This window comes from Salvelinus fontinalis, chromosome 20, assembly GCF_029448725.1.
Source record: "Salvelinus fontinalis isolate EN_2023a chromosome 20, ASM2944872v1, whole genome shotgun sequence".
NCBI classification, from domain to species: Eukaryota; Metazoa; Chordata; class Actinopteri; order Salmoniformes; family Salmonidae; genus Salvelinus; species Salvelinus fontinalis.
The window spans coordinates 26533291-26555500 of NC_074684.1; the positions used below are offsets into that span (position 1 = coordinate 26533291).

General features: G+C 45.7%; 1 protein-coding gene across 5 annotated transcripts in view; it reads right to left on the reverse strand.

The window, feature by feature from the left end:
- Nucleotides 1–441: 441 nt before the first annotated feature.
- The window catches only part of LOC129817598 (unconventional myosin-VI-like), a 129747-nt gene continuing 107978 nt past the window's right edge, over nucleotides 442–22210 (reverse strand). For 3 of the 5 annotated variants that reach the window (XM_055873014.1, XM_055873015.1, XM_055873016.1), the window contains exons 27-36: nucleotides 21240–21318; nucleotides 16294–16454; nucleotides 16094–16135; nucleotides 15606–15644; nucleotides 14609–14647; nucleotides 11509–11615; nucleotides 8991–9131; nucleotides 8031–8057; nucleotides 3030–3248; nucleotides 442–2887 (exon numbers count right to left, since the gene is read on the reverse strand). In XM_055873014.1, the coding sequence (XP_055728989.1) occupies nucleotides 2688–2887; nucleotides 3030–3248; nucleotides 8031–8057; nucleotides 8991–9131; nucleotides 11509–11615; nucleotides 14609–14647; nucleotides 15606–15644; nucleotides 16094–16135; nucleotides 16294–16454; nucleotides 21240–21318 (1054 nt within the window). In that variant the 3' untranslated portion in view covers nucleotides 442–2687. The remainder of the gene's footprint in view (nucleotides 2888–3029; nucleotides 3249–8030; nucleotides 8058–8990; nucleotides 9132–11508; nucleotides 11616–14608; nucleotides 14648–15605; nucleotides 15645–16093; nucleotides 16136–16293; nucleotides 16455–21239; nucleotides 21319–22210) is intronic. The other 2 variants (XM_055873017.1, XM_055873018.1) reach the window with 2 other exon arrangements.

A 22210-nucleotide genomic window follows, 5' to 3' on the forward strand; every position in this document is an offset into this window, starting at 1 on the left:
GCTGCATTTATCAAGTTGCAAAGGCACCCCAGAGCAAACAGCAAACTGCTTTTATACATAATGTGCTGACAATGTAGTAGCACATTTTTTTTTATATGTAAAATGCCAGAAGAAAAGTGATGTTTTCCTCATAATGAGGTATGTATGTTGCAATGGAGTATAGTTAATATCACATACTGTACACCTGTATCATATTGTCTGTCTCTGTAATGCTGTATTGGTGTTGTGTAATATTGATCATTATTATTGATAATTGTATAAAGTCCATCTCTGTTTCCTCAAACATCTGTTCTGTACACATCGGGGAAATGAACTACTCACTGTCTTCAATAGTGATTTTTTAACAGTCAGCATTTCCTAACAGAACTGTGTGCATTTTTGCTGCTGTACCATTACCATGTTGAGGAATAGAGTGATGTCAAACACGAGGGGCAAAAGCAGTTGAGTGGAGCATGAAATGCGTTTATTTCAGTTAGAGATCAGCATTGGAAAAGGCAGTATCTGAGGAATGATTGCTATGCGTGTTGTGAGATAGAGCATATGGAAGCCAGTCATTTGTTGTACATTATAAGCGATATTAAAGGAGACCCCACAGTACAGTAGTAAACTCTGCTGTTTAAGTTAGAAATACATACTTCGGTCTAAACTGAAGACATGCGCATGAGTGGATAGATTTCAAACAACCACGACATCGCCTTTCGCTTGTGCAGAGCATCCAAGGGAATGAGAAGACTAACAGCCTTACCTGAAGAGAGTAGTTCTAGTCTCACAAGATTGTCATGTACTGTGTGTTTGAGTCTGTCTGTCCTCCTTGTAGTGTTGCGTGTGTAAATTATTGCTTCATCATTTGTTTATTTTTTAAGAAACATGTGTCATGTGACCAAACCCTTTATAGCAGGGGTGTTAAACTCATTCCATGGAGGGCTAAGTGTCTGCAGGTTTTTGTTTTTTCCTTTCAATTAAGACCTACAGTAGACAACTAGGTGAAGGGAGGTCCTTACTAATTAGTGACCTTAATTCATTAATAAAATAAGAGGGTGGAGTAAAAACCCGCAGACACATGGCCCTCTGTTGAATGAGTTTGACACATGCTTTAGAGTATCTTAGAGTAGAAATATTTATTTAGAAAATAAATGTGTACATTCCTGTGTAGAAACATTAGACTCTCTATCATACACGTAGAACATTCTGTATGTATTTGTCTATTGGAATATCTAGCAGAGGGAAGGATAGCTGACTATATTGTATATGAGCTTGAATGAAGTTGGGGTCAAGAAGACATCAACACGATTTCACTATTCAGTTTTTGTCCCATACACACATTTGGTCCGACAGTATGATTTGATATCGTAGAGTATCTCAAGATTTGTATTATTCACTTCTCATAATTAAGTTTGATCTATACATTATTTTTTATTTTTGTTTAAATATTTGGAATAGACATTGTTTCAAGTGGAGAACATGAAAAAATACATTTCAATTTCAACCATGTGGCTTTAGAAATGAATGGTTGGGGAATGTGTAAAGGAAATATTTCTTTACCTTTCATTAGCAAACCTAAATCACACATATGAAGAATAAAACAAACAGCTCCTAACCAAACAGTAAGGACTGAAGGAACAAATCAACAAACCCATATTACATTCAGTCTGAAAGCCAGAGGTAAAAAAAAACGTATTACAGTATTATCAAATATTATAATTAGAAATTAATGTGAATTTATGTGCAGTTACTACAAAAATATCCTTAGAGAAGAACCTGACGCTCAAGTATAACTGCCTCACATGAGAAAACAGAGAGGTGCAACCTAGCCCATTTCTACCCCAACCTACCCCAATTTCTACCCCTCTCTTGTGCAAGTATTGTCCTATAATAACTACATGAAAATAAAAAGCTAGTATCGGTTTGAGTGAAATGATCAACAAGCTGTTAAGACTGCAGAGACAAAATGTTGACTTCAGTTTAAATCACAAAGACATAATATTAAACATCAACAATTTAATACTCTTAAAACTTATTTGGAGGCAGCTTTGAAACACTTCCTACCTTTCAGCAAATTACCCTGTTAAAGTAGTTTTAAAAAGGCCTCGTAGTTAAAGTAGTAGGAATATTAAAAGGAAAACATCCACATTTGCTCGAGAAACAAAACTAGATGTAATAATTAGTCACTGTCTGATTCCTCTGCATAGGTTCACTGCAAATTCCCCCGCACCCACCAAGAAATAATACATCAAGACAAATTCCCCCGCACCCACCAAGAAATAATACATCAAGACAAATTCCCCCGCACCCACCAAGAAATAATACATCAAGACAAATTCCCCCGCACCCACCAAGAAATAATACATCAAGACAATTGAAAGCAGCTAAGACCAACAACATGAACAAAAGAAAAAAGACAATTAACAAAAAGTGGTTAACTTATGACTTGCCCCCAGTCAAAACATGGTACAGTAGGCTTGAATACCCACTGTGTTAGGTACAGTAGCTTAGTGCATTCTTCCCTTTGCTGTAGTGAGAGAAAGGCTCGTGGTTTAAGACAGGGTGCTTTAGCTCCAGGGTGAAGTTTCCCAGAGTACAGATCAAGGATCAGCTTCCCCTCCCCCAATCCTAACCTTAACCTTTAGGTGGGGAAAATGCTAAACTGACCCATGATCAGCGACTAGGGGCAAATTCACCCTACACCCTTACTTGAGGAGGGTCTGCAGCATGGCTGTGGCGTAGGTGGGGCGGGCCTGTCGTTTCTCGATGGCTCTCCGGAGGTACTGGATGCCCCCGCAGCGCTCCCAGATCTCCTCAAACTGCCGGGGCAGGATCTCAGCTCCCCTCTTCCTCGTCAAGCCTGTTTCCTCCAGGCTCAGCTCACACATCTCCATGTCGTCTTTCCCTAGAGACACAGACCGCAAAACAATAGAGCATTGTGCCTGTGAGGCAGTAAGACTATAAATCGTACAGATAAACGAGCGTGCACACGCACACGAGAGAGAGAGAAGATCGCTTATAATATGAGTTCTGTGTCACTGACTGACCTGCCACCAGCAGGATGGGCTGCTTGTCCGGGTGCAGCTCCATCTGCCTGGCAATCCAGGGCCCGTCAAAGTGGGCGTACCACCAGCCCTTCTTTTTGTTCTGGGGGTCCTTGTACTGGTCCCCGGGCCGGATGAAGGGGATGCGGAAGTAGCGCTGCTGCCTGTTCATGGCCACCTCATGTTGCCTGGCTGGGATGGGCGGGGCTGAGTTCGCCTGGGCTGTTGGGGGAGGGGCTAGTTAGACTAATGACGCTTGTTGATTGGAATGGGAAGGAACAATAGCCTAACCAATAGGGATGGGGTAGAAACAGGAACCAATATGAATGCAGGGAGTGTGATGTTGCTCGAGCTAGGGAGGAGGGGTCAGCACTAGCAGTAGATCACAGAGCTACTGATCAAAGGGGGAGTAAATGAGAGCGACAAGCAGCATGTCAGGTGATGGTTAAAGAGTTTGAATGCTCGTATCAAAACAAAGAGCATAGATTTGCATATTCTCCACAAAGTGGAGCGTAAATAAATGAGGGATAGTGATTGAAGGGGTTGGATGGGTGGGAGGCTCTATGGATAAAAGGACCAGAGAAAGAGAGTGGTAGAATAGCCTCAGCCCTGTTGACAGGCGTGGTACAGCAGTGGTTCTCAACCCCAGTCCTCTGGTACCCCTCAACAGCACACATTTTTGTTGTACCTCAGACAAAAAAACACCTATTTCCACTCATTGAGGGCTTGATGATTAGTTGACAAGTTGAATCATGTGCGCTTGTCCGAGGCCACAAGAAAAATCTGTGTTGTTGGTGGTACTGGAGGACTGGAGTATGGATACAGTACAGTATGGATACAGTAAAGTATATATCCTTTCCTTTAAAGCAACATATCCCAGATCCGCTGTCACCAAACAAAATGGATCTTTCACTCCAACTTAGTAAAAGTAGAAGCACAACATTTTGTGACTAACTGTGAAGACGCTAACACGTCGGCACCCCAACCCCATTGAGGTATTATATTAACTAGAGACAAGGAACAGCAATGGCCGCCCACCCATTCCCAACACCTTTCAGAGCCCCTCCCTCGTTTTTGTCCAGAGAGAAAGCTGAAACCGAGAGGGACCGATATAATTTCTTTGTGGCATTTGTTCCAGTGACATACTATATATATAAGTTTAAGTTAAGTTTACAGGGGTGGATCCCAAAATAAATGTTGTGCAAGACATTTTATAGAAAAAAGGATAAGTAGCATATCTCTTATAGGGCCCTCAAACTCCAATCTGGACCTCGAAGCCAGTTCCATTGCTTCTTCTCATTCTTCCCCTCTAATCAGGGATTGATTTAGACCTGGGACACCAGGTTCATTATCAGGTAGAACAGAAAACCAGCAGGCTCCGGACCTCGTAGGGCAGGGGTTCCCAAACTCGGTCCTTGGGTTTTTTGCACTAGCACTACACAGCTGATTAAAATAATGAACTCATCTTCAAGCTTTAATAATGTCAATCAGCTGTGTAATGTTAGGGCAAAATCCAAAACTTGCACCCCTTGCCGTGCCCGAGGACTTAGTTTGGGAAACGCTGGGGTCTCTTCTAAATAATTATGAAGTTGAAATAAACTATAAGATGGTGCAAAAGTCATGTAAGGAAAATATATAGAGAATGAATAACATTAGAGAGTACCCCTGCTCTGGGGTGTCCAATCAAATTGCATATTTTGGACCAATGGGTAAATAATCTGTTAATTGTATAGATACTCCTCTGAAAAGGCCAATGGTTCAAACTTCATGTCAAAAGTTCTTGGAGTTTTTACCCTTGTAGGATGGTCAACATTAGGGTGACTAAATCAATGGAGGCCAGAGAATAAGTGGTAATAAAAAATAAAAGAAATAAAAGAAAAATCAGGAAAATAGCATTGCGTCAGCTGGGCTGGATGCTGTGAGAGAATTAAGGCAAACTGACAGGCTCAACTTTGACCTCGTCATATTCCTTCTCGAATCAGGAGAACATAAAACAATACAAAGGTAAGATAGATTTTGCGACATGACATGTAGTATTTTCCTATTTTTGTGTATTGTTTTCATATTAATGCGAAATTCCTGTTCTTTTTAGAAGATTTCTCACAAAAACAAGCGTACCACTGTGAAATGTCAATGTAGAACGGAGCAAACCACAAGATTTTTTTATTTTCAAAGCAATTTACATTCAATTCAGTTCCTGTTACGTTAATTTGGCTTTTGTTACCCGTGGAAACAACTTTGCAGACCACCACAATATGTAAAATCCACAAAAGTCGCTGTCACAGCCTTATTCTAAAATGGATTAAATCGTCTCCCCCCTCCTCATCAATCTACGCACAATACCCCATAATGACAAAGCAAAAACTGTGTTTTGGACATTTTTGCGAATGTACACTACGGTTCAAAAGTCTGGGGTCACTTAGAAATGTACTCGTTTTTTTTGTCCATTAAAATAACATCAAATTGATCAGAAATACAGTGTAGACATTGTTAATGTTGTAAATGACTATTGTAGCTGGAAATGGCAGATGTTTAATGGAATATCTACATAGGCGTACAGAGGCCCATTATCAATTATGTTAGCACAGCTGAAAACTATTGTGCTGATTAAAGAAGCAATAAAATAGACCTTCTTTAGTCTAGTTGTGTATCTGGACCATCAGCATTTGTGGGTTCGACTACAGGCTCAAAATGGCCAGAAACAAAGAACTTTCTTCTGAAACTCGTCAGTCTTATTCTTGTTCAGAGAAATGAAGGCTGTTCCATGCGAGAAATTGCCAAGAAACTGAAGATCTCATACAACGCTGTGACCTACTCCGTTCCCAAAACAGCACAAACTGGTTCTAACCAGAATAGAAAGAGGAGTGGGAGGCCCTGGTGCACAACTGAGCAAGAGGACAAGTACATTAGTTTCTAGTTTGAGAAACAGACGCCTCACAAGTCCTCAACTGGCAGCTTCATTAAATAGTATCCGCAAAACACCAGTCTCAACTTCAACAGTGAAGAGGCGACTGGGATGCTGGCCTTCTGGGATGCTGGAGTTCCTCTGTCCAGCGTCTGTGTTCTTTTGCCCACCTTAATCTTTTCTTTTTATTGGCCAGTCTGAGATATGTCTTTTTCTTTGCAACTCTGCCTAGAAGGCCAGCATCCCGGGGTCACCTCAGCAGGTTGACGTGTTATGCTGTCACACTCCAATAAACACAACGAGACGGAGACCCGCAGTGTCTCAAATGGCACCCTATTCTCTATGGGCCCCGGTCAAAAGTAGTGCACTATCTAACATGCTTACTAGACCGGGCGTAACATGTGCATGTTGATTTTGTCCACCCACACCAGACGCGATCAGGACACGCAGGTTGAAATATCAAAACGAACTCTGAACTATATTAATTTGGGGACAGGCCGAAAAGCATTAAACATTTATGACCATTTTGCTAGCTAGCTTGCTGTTGCTAGCCAATTCATCCTGGGATATAAACATTGGGTTGTTATTATTACCTGAAACGCACAAGGTCCTCTACTCCGACAATTAATCCACAGACAAAAGGGTAAACAGGCCTCCGAGTGGCACAGTGGTCTAAGGCACTGCATTGCAGTGCTAGCTGTGTCACAAGATATCCTGGTTCGAGTCCAGGCTCTGTCGCAGCCGGCAGTGACCGGGAGACCCATGGGGCGGCGCACAATTGGCCCAGCTTCGTCCAGGTTAGGGGAGGTTCTTGTCCCGTCGCGCACTAGCGACTCCTGTGTCGGGCCAAGCGCAATGCACGCTGACACGATCGCCAGGTGTACAGTGTTTCCTTTGATGTGGCTGGCTTCCGGGTTAAGCGGGCGCTGTGTCAAGAAGCAGTGCAGCTTGGCTGGGTTTCTGAGGATGCACCGCTCTCGACCTTCGCCTCTACCGAGTCTGTACGGGAGTTGCAGCAATGGAACAAGACTGTAACTACCAATTGGATACCACAAAATTGGGGTGAAATAGGGGTAAAAAAAATGAAAAAAAGAAGAGGAGTAAACAGAGTTTGTTTCTAGTAATCTCTCCTCCTTCAGGCTTCTTATTTGGACTTTATATGGCGGTTGGCAACCAACTTTAAGGTGCATTACCACCACCAACTGGACTGGAGTGCGGGCCTTAGTTCATCTTTCAATCACCCACGTGGGTATATGCTCCTAAAAACCAATGAGGAAATGGCATGTGGGTATATTCTCCTAAAAACCAATGAGGAGATGGGAGAGGGGAACTTGCAGCGCTTCAAGTGTCACAAATAGAACCAAGTTCTATTTTAGTGCCTGGCTACAGAGACACTCACTGACGCGCGGGAGAAGTGTGGGTGCAAAGATTGAATAACATGCATGTCAACATTTATTTTGCAACGAGAGCGGTATGGTCAGCATGTGAGGAATAAGGTGTCATTTGGGACGCGCCCACACATCCATCCCAAACACAACTTAGCCTGATTGCCTGAGCACTTTTAGCTCCCATTGTCAGCGTAGCCACATCACATTTGCATCAGCATCAATAACACCAGCCATTTAGGCACTTTGAAATCTCTTTGTGCACATCCTCATTCTCGATCAGCTTACGTCAGACGTTTGACTACACTGTGTCTCGTACAATAGCCTACACCCTAATAATCTTTGAAGAATGGCAGGTGCACTTAGTTGACAACCTCTTAATAACCTTCTTCTGTCCCAGGAATAAAATAACATTCAATCTAAAGACGATTCATTTTTCAGAAAGAAACCAGTTGCTCTATGATTCCTTACGCCATCACCAAGGTTGCATACCAAATGGCACCCTATTTCCTATATAGTGCACTACTGTTGACCAGAGCCTTATGGGTCCTGGTAAAAAAGTAGTGCACTACAAGGAAAGGGTGCATCCCAAAACAGAAAGTAAACCCCTTCCACACAGGGTAGTGAGTACCACACCCCTCCGTTTCCCGATGGTTAATAGATGGGTTAGGGGCTGAGGTTAGTGATGCTGCTACATCATGGAGAACCACTTACGTGCTTGTCTCACACGAGGTGCGAGATCTGAAAGTAAACATGCCAGGTTACAAACATCACATGTAGTATGACACAGGTATGAAACAAACAACATGCAAGACAAGATCATGGAATGACAAATGGATTTCCTATAAATACATTTTTGAGCCTATCACATCATCATAGATGTTAGGGGAAGAAGAAACCATAATATATAATGACAGAGTCATTACCACATCTTTACATGTGTTTACGGTAGCCAGGACCGGCCTAAATTGATGACACCATAGGCATGGAAGAATGGGGAGAGTCATTCCACTGTGTATGGTCATTCACAAGCAAAATCATTAGATTGTAGGCTATATTATGCTAGGACCCTGAAAATATGAGCTCTCCTCAGCCTCTGGCTTGTTATTGTGTCAGAGAGCAGGTAGAGGTATAGCTGGTACTGTGCTGTGTATGCCCACTAAGTGAGAGGTGGGGGCTGGGCATAGCTACAGACCCTATAATTATACATGATGATTCTGTATGTAATTCTATGGGGGCTGGGTATGTGGTCCAATCAGTAGTCTAACAGACTAAAATAAAGTGTGTCTGCACTCTGTCACACGGGGGGGAAAATAGCTCTTTGTCGTCATGGTGACTGCTCATGGAAATGAAGCAGAACCAGGAGCAAGACAGCACAGGTTTCTATGGAGAACAATGAGAAGAGGTCAGGCTGGAGGAAGAGAGTAGCCACCACCAGGATGTGTCCCAAATGGCAACCTATTCACTAGTATCAGCACTATATTAGAATATTCAATAGGGGGCTAAAGCTCTGACCGAGTCTCTTTGGGTCGGCCTCCTCTAGGGTATTGGGAGCAGAATAAAAATGGATGTTTTCCGAATCACGCCTATCAAAGCATTGAAAAAGACACCTACAGTGATGTTGTACTGTATAACACTGCCTGAAATATCTCCTGCGGGTTGGGGTTCCCTTACCATAGTCGGTGACTGATTTGGGGGCCCTCTGCTCTGTGATGCTGGGGTTGTTGCCACGCTTCTTGTTCTTTGACTTCCAGGCGTGGTAGACCTTCAGCCGGCGGTGGAACTCCTCTCGGCAGGCAGCCAGCAACTCAATGTCTGCAGGTGGAGAGAAAGAGAAAAAAAAGAGAGGGAATGGGAGAGAGGCGAGAAAAAGAAAAGGGAGAGAGAGAAGAAAGGGAGAGAGAAATATGAGAGCATAGCAGGTACTGAAGTAAACCAGCCAACTAGAACCACCCGTGTGACAGACGGACGGGCGGACCGCCAACAGACGGGCGGCCAACAGACGGACGGGCGGACTGCCAACAGACGGACGGGCGGACTGCCAACAGACGGACGGGCGGACTGCCAACAGACGGACGGGCGGACTGCCAACAGACGGACGGGCGGACTGCCAACAGACGGACGGGCGGACTGCCAACAGACGGTCGGGCGGACTGCCAACAGACGGACGGGCGGACTGCAACAGACGGACGGGCGGACTGCCAACAGACGGTCGGGCGGACTGCCAACAGACGGACGGGCGGACTGCCAACAGAGGGACGGGCGGACCGCCAACAGACGGCCGTGCGGACCGCCAACAGACGGACGGGCGGACCGCCAACAGACGGTCGGGCGGACCGCCAACAGACGGTCGGGCGGACCGCCAACAGACGGTCGGGCGGACCGCCAACAGACGGTCGGGCGGACCGCCAACAGACGGTCGGGCGGACCGCCAACAGACGGTCGGGCGGACCGCCAACAGACGGTCGGGCGGACCGCCAACAGACGGTCGGGCGGACCGCCAACAGACGGCCGGGCGGACCGCCAACAGACGGCCGGGCGGACCGCCAACAGACGGCCGGGCGGACCGCCAACAGACGGCCGGGCGGACCGCCAACAGACGGCCGGACGGGCGGCCAACAGACGGACGGGCGGACTGCCAACAGACGGACGGGCGGACTGCCAACAGACGGACGGGCGGACTGCCAACAGACGGACGGGCGGACTGCCAACAGACGGACGGGCGGACTGCCAACAGACGGACGGGCGGACTGCCAACAGACGGACGGGCGGACTGCCAACAGACGGACGGGCGGACTGCCAACAGACGGACTGCCAACAGACGGACGGGCGGACTGCCAACAGACGGACGGGCGGACTGCCAACAGACGGTCGGGCGGACTGCCAACAGACGGTCGGGCGGACTGCCAACAGACGGTCGGGCGGACTGCCAACAGACGGACGGGCGGACTGCCAACAGACGGACTGCCAACAGACGGTCGGACGGACTGCCAACAGACGGGCTGCCAACAGACGGACGGGCGGACTGCCAACAGACGGACGGGCGGACTGCCAACAGACGGACGGGCGGACTGCCAACAGACGGACTGCCAACAGACGGACGGGCGGACTGCCAACAGACGGTCGGGCGGACTGCCAACAGACGGTCGGGCGGACTGCCAACAGACGGACGGGCGGACTGCCAACAGACGGACGGGCGGACTGCCAGCAGACGGACGGTCGGACTGCCAAGAGACGGACGGTCGGACTGCCAAGAGACGGACGGGCGGACTGCCAAGAGACGGACGGGCGGACTGCCAACAGACGGACGGGCGGACTGCCAACAGACGGACGGGCGGACTGCCAACAGACGGACGGGCGGACTGCCAACAGACGGACGGGCGGACTGCCAACAGACGGACGGGCGGACTGCCAACAGACAGACGGACGGACTGCCAACAGACAGATGGATGGATGGAGGACTACCAACAGACATACTACTCGAAGATTTTCATTAATTTAATAACAATTTAAAAGTCATAAAAGAAGAAAGACGAGACAGCATTATCAGTTTCATTGTCAATCTATGTCTTCATGAAATTCTAAAACAATTGCTGCTAGGATTAAAATGCATTTAAGTTGTCAATCAGCATACCGGCTGAAGTCCCGGAGTGAAATATGGTGTGAAATTAGATGGTTAATACCTGCTAAGTGCCTTGCTAAAGTTGAGTGCACAAATATGGCTTCCTACCCTCCAGATAAATGAGTAATTTCACTGTCAAAATGTCTTCCTGTAATGTGCATACTACTTAACATCAGCATGCCTGATCGTTTCGAAGGAAAATGGAGATGTTTTACTTTCAATACAGATGGTCTGCAGCCCCAGATACCTATTGTTGGGCATATTTGACACATACGACACAGAGCTTGGGGAGCTGCCAATCAGTCTACGTCCCAAATGAAACCCTATTCCTTACATAGTGCACTACGTTTGAACACTGGTACCATACTGTTCTACCAAATGATAGAAGAATTTGATCAACATGTAAAACGATGTGATCAAATAATAAGGTGGGTATTAAGCAAAACAGGCTCAGAGAACTGACAGTTCAATATTACATGAGGTTTGTTAAGAGCAATATCACAGCAAAATGTCAGAGTCAAGTTTCTTAATGATTTTCAACCACATGTTTGGCATGGCTGACTTTCTTACCACAGGATGTGTTGATGGCGTCCCTCAGCTCGGCGTATTTCCACTTGCTGAGCTCGTACTTCTTGGTGCCAGCAGCAGCAGCTTTGGTAGCCTGAACCTGTGGGCCTCTGGCAACACAGACACATCCAGGACAGTGGGGTTACAACCAGCACAGTGGGGTTACAACCAGGACAGTGGGGTTACAACCAGGACAGTGGGGTTACAACCAGCACAGTGGGGTTACAACCAGCACAGTGGGGTTACAACCAGGACAGTGGGGTTACAACCAGGACAGTGGGGTTACAACCAGCACAGTGGGGTTACAACCAGCACAGTGGGGTTACAACCAGCACAGTGGGGTTACAACCAGCACAGTGGGGTTACAACCAGGACAGTGGGGTTACAACCAGGACAGTGGGGTTACAACCAGGACAGTGGGGTTACAACCAGGACAGTGGGGTTACAACCAGGACAGTGGGGTTAGAACCAGGACAGTGGGGTTACAACCAGCACAGTGGGGTTACAACCAGCACAGTGGGGTTACAACCAGGACAGTGGGGTTACAACCAGCACAGTGGGGTTAGAACCAGCACAGTGGGGTTAGAACCAGCACAGTGGGGTTAGAACCAGCACAGTGGGGTTAGAACCAGCACAGTGGGGTTAGAACCAGCACAGTGGGGTTACAACCAGGACAGTGGGGTTACAACCAGCACAGTGGGGTTACAACCAGGACAGCGGGGTTACAACCAGCACAGCGGGGTTACAACCAGCACAGCGGGGTTACAACCAGGACAGCGGGGTTACAACCAGCACAGTGGGGTTACAACCAGCACAGTGGGGTTAGAACCAGCACAGTGGGGTTAGAACCAGCACAGTGGGGTTACAACCAGGACAGTGGGGTTACAACCAGCACAGTGGGGTTACAACCAGCACAGTGGGGTTACAACCAGGACAGTGGGGTTACAACCAGCACTGTGGGGTTAAAACCAGCACAGTGGGGTTAAAACCAGCACAGTGGGGTTACAACCAGCACAGTGGGGTTACAACCAGGACAGTGGGGTTAGAACCAGCACAGTGGGGTTACAACCAGGACAGTGGGGTTACAACCAGGACAGTGGGGTTACAACCAGCACAGTGGGGTTAGAACCAGCACAGTGGGGTTAGAACCAGCACAGTGGGGTTACAACCAGGACAGTGGGGTTACAACCAGCACAGTGGGGTTACCACCAGGACAGTGGGGTTAGAACCAGCACAGTGGGGTTAGAACCAGCACAGTGGGGTTAGAACCAGCACAGTGGGGTTAGAACCAGCACAGTGGGGTTAGAACCAGCACAGTGGGGTTAGAACCAGCACAGTGGGGTTAGAACCAGGACAGTGGGGTTAGAACCAGCACAGTGGGGTTAGAACCAGCACAGTGGGGTTACAACCAGGACAGTGGGGTTAGAACCAGCACAGTGGGGTTACAACCAGGACAGTGGGGTTAGAACCAGCACAGTGGGGTTAGAACCAGCACAGTGGGGTTACAACCCAAACAAGAGCAGTATACAGTGGCGGCTCCGGGGTGAAGTTTTCCCTGGGTACAGATTTAGGTGGTCACTAGCTGGCACAGCCACAAAGCCATTAAACCTAACCACACTACACACTCTTACGCCTAACACGAACTTTAAATTAGGATTAAAAAAAGTAAATGTTTTTTAGACAATAAAGACAATTTTGACTTTGCAGCTGGCCTATCTAGCAAAAACCACTCAGTTCTGCCTCCAATGGCAAGATTCATGACAATAAACGTCAAACGGCAACTATTAGTAGAAAAAAAACTGACTTAAGATCATTTCACCCTACTGCACAGTAGAGCCAAATTGACACGATCCACAAGGAAAGAGATTTCAAAGGTCATCATTTGGGAGCAGGCTGATAAGGGGGATAATGTGGAGTTGGTCAGCTGCACTGTACAAGAGAAATTCAACAACCCCACACCAGTAACACAACCTATTCAAAACCCAACTCGGAGCAGGTTTCTGTAGCGTGAGGCAGCTTGTTGCTCATGGAACTGCTCCAGTGCTGCATTATTTTGACCGGCCATTGTAAGGGAGGGTTTCCCAGACGAAGATTAAAGACTTAACCTCTCTCCAGGAAACTGGTCCTACGTGTACTTCTCCTCTCCAGCTGTTTGTTGCTGGTCTGTTCTGCCGTCACCTCCACCACAATGCTGCTGACTGCTGACAGGGCTGATTAAGTCCTGGCTGGGATGTGCCACTTTTAGAACACTGACTCTGGATCTGAGGCTGGAGTTAGGGGGTGGGCCCTGGGCCATCTGAGGCCATCCACACCATAATCCTATTGACTGACTGAGCAATTGAGCCTCTCCACCCAGGGGAGCTGGCCTCTTACACTTGGAGCAGTTGGTGGCTGTTCCATTAACCTTGGGCTAGAGGGCCGGTCACCTTCTGCTACCACTTCCTGTGGCCGGTGGCCATGTGTCACTATGAGGAGTAGAGGCAGGCGGCTTGAGCCAAGTAGTACACAGACAAAGTGACAGTAGTGCCTGCTGGGTGTGGCCTCCGGGTCAAACGTCACTCATTCAGTCATTCTGATGGCGCGAGGCTGGCCCCATGGCATCAGCTAATGGGGATCCAATAAAGAACAGCTGCTCTACTACAGTGTGAAACTAGTGGGCCAGGAATCAGGACAAGGCTGACTTATATAATGTGTGACTAACTATAATAGTTAGAACCAACATGTGACAAGGTCCCGTTGTAGACTGAGTCTCGCCATTATTTACTTACCTCTATTTGAAATAAAAGCTAGCTAAAAGTAAGTTATTGTCTGAGATCTAACAACTTAAAAAGACAGTCTGATTTGAAAACCAATCATTAATTTGCATGGTGGGGAGCCCCACCCCATTGTGTAGGAATTCTCAACAATGATTAATGGTTAATTGTGTGGAATTATTCAGAATTACACCTAATTAAGGCGATGAATCCCTATTAGGACAATTAGTATTTATTCACACATCATATACTTCTGTTGATCATGCCGTTTCTATCCATTGAGTTTAAAGTGATTGTGAAGATTTTCTGAGATGTCATTCATGAAACTTAAAGTAAGGATCTCTACCCACCTAGACAGAAGCTCAGACATTTCCTTGGCCATTTCCTCCCTAAAAGGACATGATGAGCCCAGCACAATAACAGTTAGAACCACGGAGACACTTTCAATACCATCCAACTGTCACACGTGTACAATGATTGCAGTTCTAAGACGGCACACAGAGGAAGACGACGTGTAGAGAGTGTGTGTGCATGTGCAGACAACAGGATAACACACTCTTCTCCCTAACAAGAACGCGGATGCTTTACAGGTGGCGTGACACACAGAGGCTGATCTGTCAGTGTGTGTGTGTCTATGTAATCGTGTCTGTGTAGAGTGTGTGTGATCTTTTCAGCATGAGGCTGTAAAAACAGCCCAGAGCTCAGAATGTGAACCTCCTTCCTGCTGTTCTGAGGAGGAAGATGTTACATAATTATAAGAGCTTCTCTTCCTGATTGGGACACTCTCAGGTGACGCACATTGAGCCAACGTGCACATTCTAATATCTACACTCTGCCTAGATCCTCTGGAATTGTCCTTCATAGCGATTTCTTATTACCTGACGAGAGAGCACATTTCCGAGAAATTGATCAAGGGCTTAAAAAAAAGCGAAATGGACAGAAACAGAGAAAGTAACCATACGGCAAATCCATTAGGACCCTTCAAAACACCACTTCAGAGAGTGTCATACATCTGATTCACAATGTGACACATCCATTAAACACATGTTAGTGAGTTGGTTTGGTTTAGGGGCTGTGGAGGTCTAGTTACCAGATGCTAGTTTCGGTGCTACTGTGTACAGTAGAATAGATTAGTAATATCAAGATAATAGCCAGTGTAGTCAGCTTAGCCGTTGCTTTTCCACAATGCATTCTTTTCAGCCTCAATATTAAAAAAATACAAACAAAAGCATGCATCAAAAATGATATAAAGTGTGATATTCTATGTGTACCACTACTGAATAAAAAGTGCCAGAGTGCTGAAGGTGTGTTTAAACATAGTGAAGGAGGTGTTTAAAAGGAACCTACATGGACATGCTCTTGAGCTTTTGAGATCCACCAGCTCCCCTGCAACAAGAGAATGGTGAGGATTACAATGCTCTGACACTATACACAATACAGGAGACAATCAGGAACTGGAAGAAAAGGTCATTCCCTTTCCTCTCTTACTTTGATTTGTTAAAGGATAGATCATTCCTCTCTGACATTAATTAGAAAATAAAGGAAAATGATTGACAGTCAAAGTGATTCAGTCATGTCTGAGAATCTATTTCTGAGGTAAAATTCCTTGTACATGTAAATAAAGGTGATTCTGATTCGGAAGTTGTTTGAGATTGTTTAAATATCATAATTAGCCTATCATCGATCAATGGCTGTGCTTGCTTGATAGAGTTAAGGTTGGTTGGTTGACCTAAAAGATTGCTACAGTATGCAGTGTAGTTATGGTTCAGTGGTCAGGGGGTGGTCAGGTTTAGGTTGGACTGGAGGGATTAAAGGGTTGACTCGTGGTGTCTTACGTAGCTCTCTCTGGGGAGGATGGACCACCTGAGGTGCCGTTACTGGGAGAAGAGAAGAGAAGAGATTGGTTAAGCGGGCCTACTGACGCTCAGAGATGAAAAATATATTTCCGTCTCTCCAAAGTCCACATCAAGCCCCATCTCTGCTTTCCATCAGAGGGGTAGAGACAGTGTATGGAGGTATGTTAGTGAGCTGTTACCTGCGCAGGCCTGCGTCATTCTGGGTGTCCTCTGGGATGAGTTCAGCCTCGCTCTGGGCGATCCTCATGGCCAGCTCCCTGTCGCGCCTCTCCTGCTCCAGGATGTTCTGACGCGCCGCCGCCTCCTCCCGCTCAGCCTCCAGCTGAACATCCATCTCTGACTGCAGAGAGACGGCATGTTTGAATATATGCGCGCAGGCACGCATGCACACACAGACACACACACAGACACAGACACACACCCACGCGCACCCACCCACACACCCACGCGCACCCACACACACACAGACACAGACACACACACACACACCCACGCGCACGCACACACACCCACACGCGCGCACACACATGCATGCACACACAAATCCGCAAATTACAGACAATCCCAATACTACTGTGAGTGGTTCTTTACTCCCCATAATAAGGGATGCAGGGCAGCTGGGGGTTTGGACGGACCCAGTAATATGATTGGATTGTCCTGCCTGCACCATGTCCACTCATAAGTCATTCATAAGTCATTCTCTGCCCAGCCCCAGCCAGACTCATGAAGGGTACCAGAAACAGGGAAAAGCTGTCAGATCAAAAGCCTTGAGATATAACATAGGCCTAACATTTTCCAGTGCTCTCAAAATAGCAGCCCATCCCTGCAGGTTCGGTGTGTCTCCAGGTTCAGAAAATTGGGTGATACTCCGTTTGGCACCTTCTTCAGTCCCTTTGGCAGCTTCCTCACACTCACACTCTCACTCTCTTTGGGTCACCCACAGTAACACAAAGGACAAGAATAGGAGAAATATAAGCACCTGTGTGTCTTTCTGCGTTTCCTGCTCTCTCTCTAAGCCCAACATTCTCTCTCTGTCGGTCTCTGTCGGTCTCGCAATTTTAATTCAAGAAGCTTTATTGGCATGGTTTACATTACCAAAGCAAGTGAAATGGATAAACAAAAGTGAAATAAACAATAAAGTGAGCAGTAAATATTACACCCATACAAGTTCCAAAAGAATAAAAACATTTCAAATGACATATTATGTCTATATACAGTGTTGTAATGATATGCAAATAGTTAAAGTACAAAAGGGAAAATAAATAAACAAATATGGGTTGTATTTACAATGGTGTTTGTTCTTCACTGGTTGCCCTTTTCTCGTTGCAACAGGTCACAAATTGTGCTGCTGTGATGGCATGCGGTAGTATTTCACCCAGTAGATATGGGAGTTTATCAAAATTCGATTTGTTTTTCGAATTCTTTGTGGGTGTAACGTTCCTGACCTGTTTTCTGTTGTTTTTGTATGTGTATATGGTCAGGGCGTGAGTTTTGGGTGGGCAGTCTATGTTTTCTGTTTCTATGTTGGTTTTGGGTTGCCTGGTATGGCTCTTAATTAGAGGCAGGTGTTTTGCGTTTTCCTCTAATTGAGAGTCATATTTAGGTAGGGTGTTCTCACTGTTTGTTTGTGGGTGATTGTCTCCTGTGTCGTCGATGTATGTACCATACGGGACTGTTTGGCTGTTCGTTCGTTTTGATGTAGTCTGTTTCCTGTCCGTGAGTTCTACGTTTAGTTAGTTAAGTTCATGTTCAGGTTTCGTCTACGTCGTTTTCTTGTTTTGTAATTTTGTAAGTGTTTTGTTTTCGTGTGCCGTCGTTTCAAATAAAGAGATGGCTTATTTCCCTAATGCTGCGTATTGGTCCACTGATCCTTCTCTCCTCTCCTCATCTGAGGAAGAGGAGGACAACAGCCCTTACAGTGGGTCTGTGTAATCTGAGGGGAATATGTTCTCTAATAGTCATACATTGGGCAGGAGGTTATGAAGTGCAGCTCAGTTTCCACCTCATTATGTGGGCAGTGTGCACATATAGTCTGTCTTCTCCTGAGAGCCAGGTCAGCCTACGGCGGCCTTTCTCAATAGCAAGGCTATGCTCACTGAGTCTGTACATAGCCAAAGCTTTCCTTAATTGTGTGTCAGTCACAGTGGTCAGGTATTCCGCCAACGTGTACTCTTTGTTAAGGGCCGAATATCATTCGAGTTTACACAGTTTTTTTATAAATTCTTTCTAATGTGTAAAGTAATTATCTTTTTGTTTTCTCATGATTTGGTTGGGTCTAATTGTGTTGCTGTCCTTTGTGTTTGTTAACAGAGCCCCAGGACCAGCTTGCTTGGGGGACTCTTCTCCAGGTTCATCTCTCTGTAGGTGATGGCTTGTTATGGAAGGTTTGGGAATCGCTTCCTTTTCGGTGGTTGTAGAATTTAACGTCTCTTTTCTGGATCTCTGTCTCTCCCTGTCTCTGTGTGTGTGTCTCTCTCTCTCTCTCCATCTGTGTGTGTGTGTGTGTGTGTCTCTCTCTTTCTGTGTCTCTCTCAATTCAATTCAATAGCCTTTATTGCCATGGTAAGATAAATTACTTACATTGTCAAAATACACATAACAACAATGGTGGGACCAACAGCAATATGACATCAATAATAATAGTAGTAGTGGAACTGGTATCACCATTAACAGCAAAAACAACATTAATGAGAATAATACATTAAAGCAATAGTGAGTCTCAACATGACAGAAGACACATGACACGGTATGAAAGCTAAAACAAAACGGGAAATATTATTGACATTACACTGGCCGTCTCTCGGGTTGTGGCAGGGGGACATTTTGGGAAAGAAAGATTATCTTAGGTCTGAGTATTTGTCCCAGTGTAATAGGAAATGCAGTTCTGTCTCTAACTCTCCCCTGGAGCAGAGTGAGCACAGCCTGTCCTCTCTGGGCAGCCAGGTTTGCCTGTGACGACCAGTCTCTATAGCCAGACTGTGCTCACTGAGTCTGTACATAGAAAACTGAGGAAAACACTGACTATCAGTCACAGTGATCAGATAGTCTGCCACCATGTACTGTCTGTTTACAGCCAAATAGCATTGAAGTTGACTTAGATTTTTTGTGGTGTCTTTCCAATTGGTGATATTTTTCTTTTTGCTTTGTGATGATTTGGTTGGGCCAGATTTTCTGAGTGCTGTCCTGAGGCTCTATGGGGATGGTTTGGGTTAGTGAACTGAGCCTTAGAACCAGTTGACTGAGGGGACTCTTCTCTTGTTTCAACTCTTGACATTGTAGGGCTGTGTTATGAAATGTTTTGTTTTTAGATGGTTGTAAAATTTGATGGCCCTTTTTCCTATTCGATTAAGGAGGGGGTATTACCCCCATTCTTTCTTTGCACTTGCAATACAGTCTTGCAAAACTTTGCATGCAGTATTTCGAATGGATGTTTGTCCTATTTGGTAAATGCATTATTTCATACAACGGAACATTTTGAGCCAGATTCTAAGTTCCTTTTAATGTCATAGAATGCTCTTCATGTTTTGTCTCTCAGCTCATTCACAGCCATGTGTTGCTGATAGTTAGTCCTAGATACTTGTCGTTTTTGAAGTGTTCTATTAAAACTGTGTCCAGACCTCTTTTGGAATATCATTATATTTGTTTTCTTCAGGTTAACTGTCAGAGCACAGATCTGTTAGAACCAGTGCTGCTGCTGTAACCGCTCCTTAGTGGGAGACAGCAGCACCAGGTCATCAGCGTATAGCAGTCTCTCTCTGTGTGTGTGTGTGTGCGTGTGTGTGTGTGTCTCTCATACAGATGTGGAGAAGAAGACTGTGTGAGACAGGGCCTGATTAGACACCTTACACATGCACTAATGAGCCTTTCTTCTGCCTGTGGGTCCCTCAGCGAGCATTCGCTGTAGTCTGCTGGAGCTGGCCACCATCCAGGGGCTCAATTGAGAAAGCAGTCTACTAACACCTCAGAGTTAGGGAACAAGAAGTCTACTAACACCTCAGAGTTAGGGAACAAGCAGTCTACTAACACCTCAGAGTTAGGGAACAAGCAGTCTACTAACACCTCAGAGTTAGGGAACAAGCAGTCTACTAACACCTCAGAGTTAGGGAACAAGCAGTCTACTAACACCTCAGAGTTAGGGAACAAGCAGTCTACTAACACCTCAGAGTTAGGGAACAAGCAGTCTACTAACACCTCAGAGTTAGGGAACAAGCAGTCTACTAACACCTCAGAGTTAGGGAACAAGCAGTCTACTAACACCTCAGAGTTAGGGAACAAGCAGTCTACTAACACCTCAGAGTTAGGGAACAAGCAGTCTACTAACACCTCAGAGTTAGCGAGCAGGGGCAGTATTGAAAAGAAGATCTCACTTTTTTTTTATTGAGTTCAGAGAACAACCTACGAAACTCATTTTGGAAGAAAAGTTCCCTTGAAGGCATTTGTGGATAAGAAAAACTAATATGAACATTGGAGAAAAAACATCACTCTGAAGTTAGAGGAAGTTTGATGTGGTTTTTTCCTCCCAAAACTCAAACATCTGCAGTGCATGTCATGAATATTTACACCAACGCGTGCACAGAAGCCCAATATGATGGTGAATCTAAAGAGTAAAAAGTCTGTTTGAAAAGCACCAAGCCTGCCCTGGGCTCAGGGTGGGCACAAGGCAAGACACTTTGATCTTAGGGAGCAGCTTTCAGCATTAAACGCCTGTAGCTGATCTGGGGTCAGATCTCTGGAGGTTATCGCAGCTTTCCCTCTCCAATTGGACAACATGGGGAGCCAGACAAACAGTATATTACCCTCAGATGTCTTATCTCCACAGAACTGGAGTGACTGGGAGTATGGTCGGTCGGCCAGTGAGAGTGAGAGAGATGGAGCGAGACAGAGACAGACAGAGATAAAGAGATGGCAGCGACAGAAGAGATGGCGAGAGAGAGAAAGAGATGGAGAGGCCGGTGGTGGGAAAGAACAACACAGATGTTTGACTGAGCTCTCCTGCCAGAGAACATTGAGAAGTAGAGCAGGGGAAGTGGAGCATTGTACTAAAGCCAGATTGTTAACTCCTTTCGCCCTGCGGCAGACACTGACCAGGAGAAACCAACAGCGGAAGAAGAAAACTGTCACTAACCTGAAGCTTTCTCTCCTCTTCCTCTCTTTGTTTCCGCTCCTCTTCTTCGTGTTTCCGCTTCAGCTCCATCTCCGCTTTCCTGAGGAAGAGTAAGAAAGGCTATTAATGTCTGGTGTCACTGCAATATAAAGATCCTAACCAATACTGTACCATAAGTAATGGGAAGAGGTTCTACTGTACAGCCGCTCCTCAGTAATAGTCAAGGCCAATCAATACTTTATCCATCCTACTACAGACTTGAGGGAAAACCAGTTTTACCAACGGCCCCAAAAAATAACTATCCATCCAGTTAGGACGCTGCTACAGATCTACAGTAAACAGTCGCATCAATTCATTGGCCCAAATAAATCCTCCCTACAGTAATATGCTAGAGGTCTCGCTGCGCTTCACAGTGTTATATGGGTTTTGACTGACAGCCGTTCTGAACTTGAGCACAGCTCGTGACAACAAGTTGCCCCCATCACTCCCCTTAATTGGGCAATTTTCTTGTTGTCTGAGTGAGGGAAATTCTGTCAATTAAGATGACTTGATGTAATTTGAAAGATGTGACGTTGAGGATTATAATAAGTATTGCTTTGATGTCGTACAAGCAAGCCAGACACCTGTGAGTCCAAATGTGCACTCCACATTTCTAAATCATATAGCCATGTCATATACAGTGTCAATGTTTACGATCACTATGTTTGATGTACAGTTACCAGTTGACATGTCGTCATATCCTGGGTTGTTCTGAACAAAATGAGCCTGTTTATTTATTCTGAAGAAAATTTGCCGGACCTGAATCCACTTATGAATCCTTTCTATGCCACCAACATGATGACCTGTTTCTCTGAATTGCCCTGCGAAAGCCTAACACTTTATTATTTAGCTAGTCATATTGGCAATAGAACAAGCTTTCAAATGATGCCCACCTGACCCAGATTGATTTATAATAGACTGTTTTTGGATTGCATACACAACAGTAATTGTGT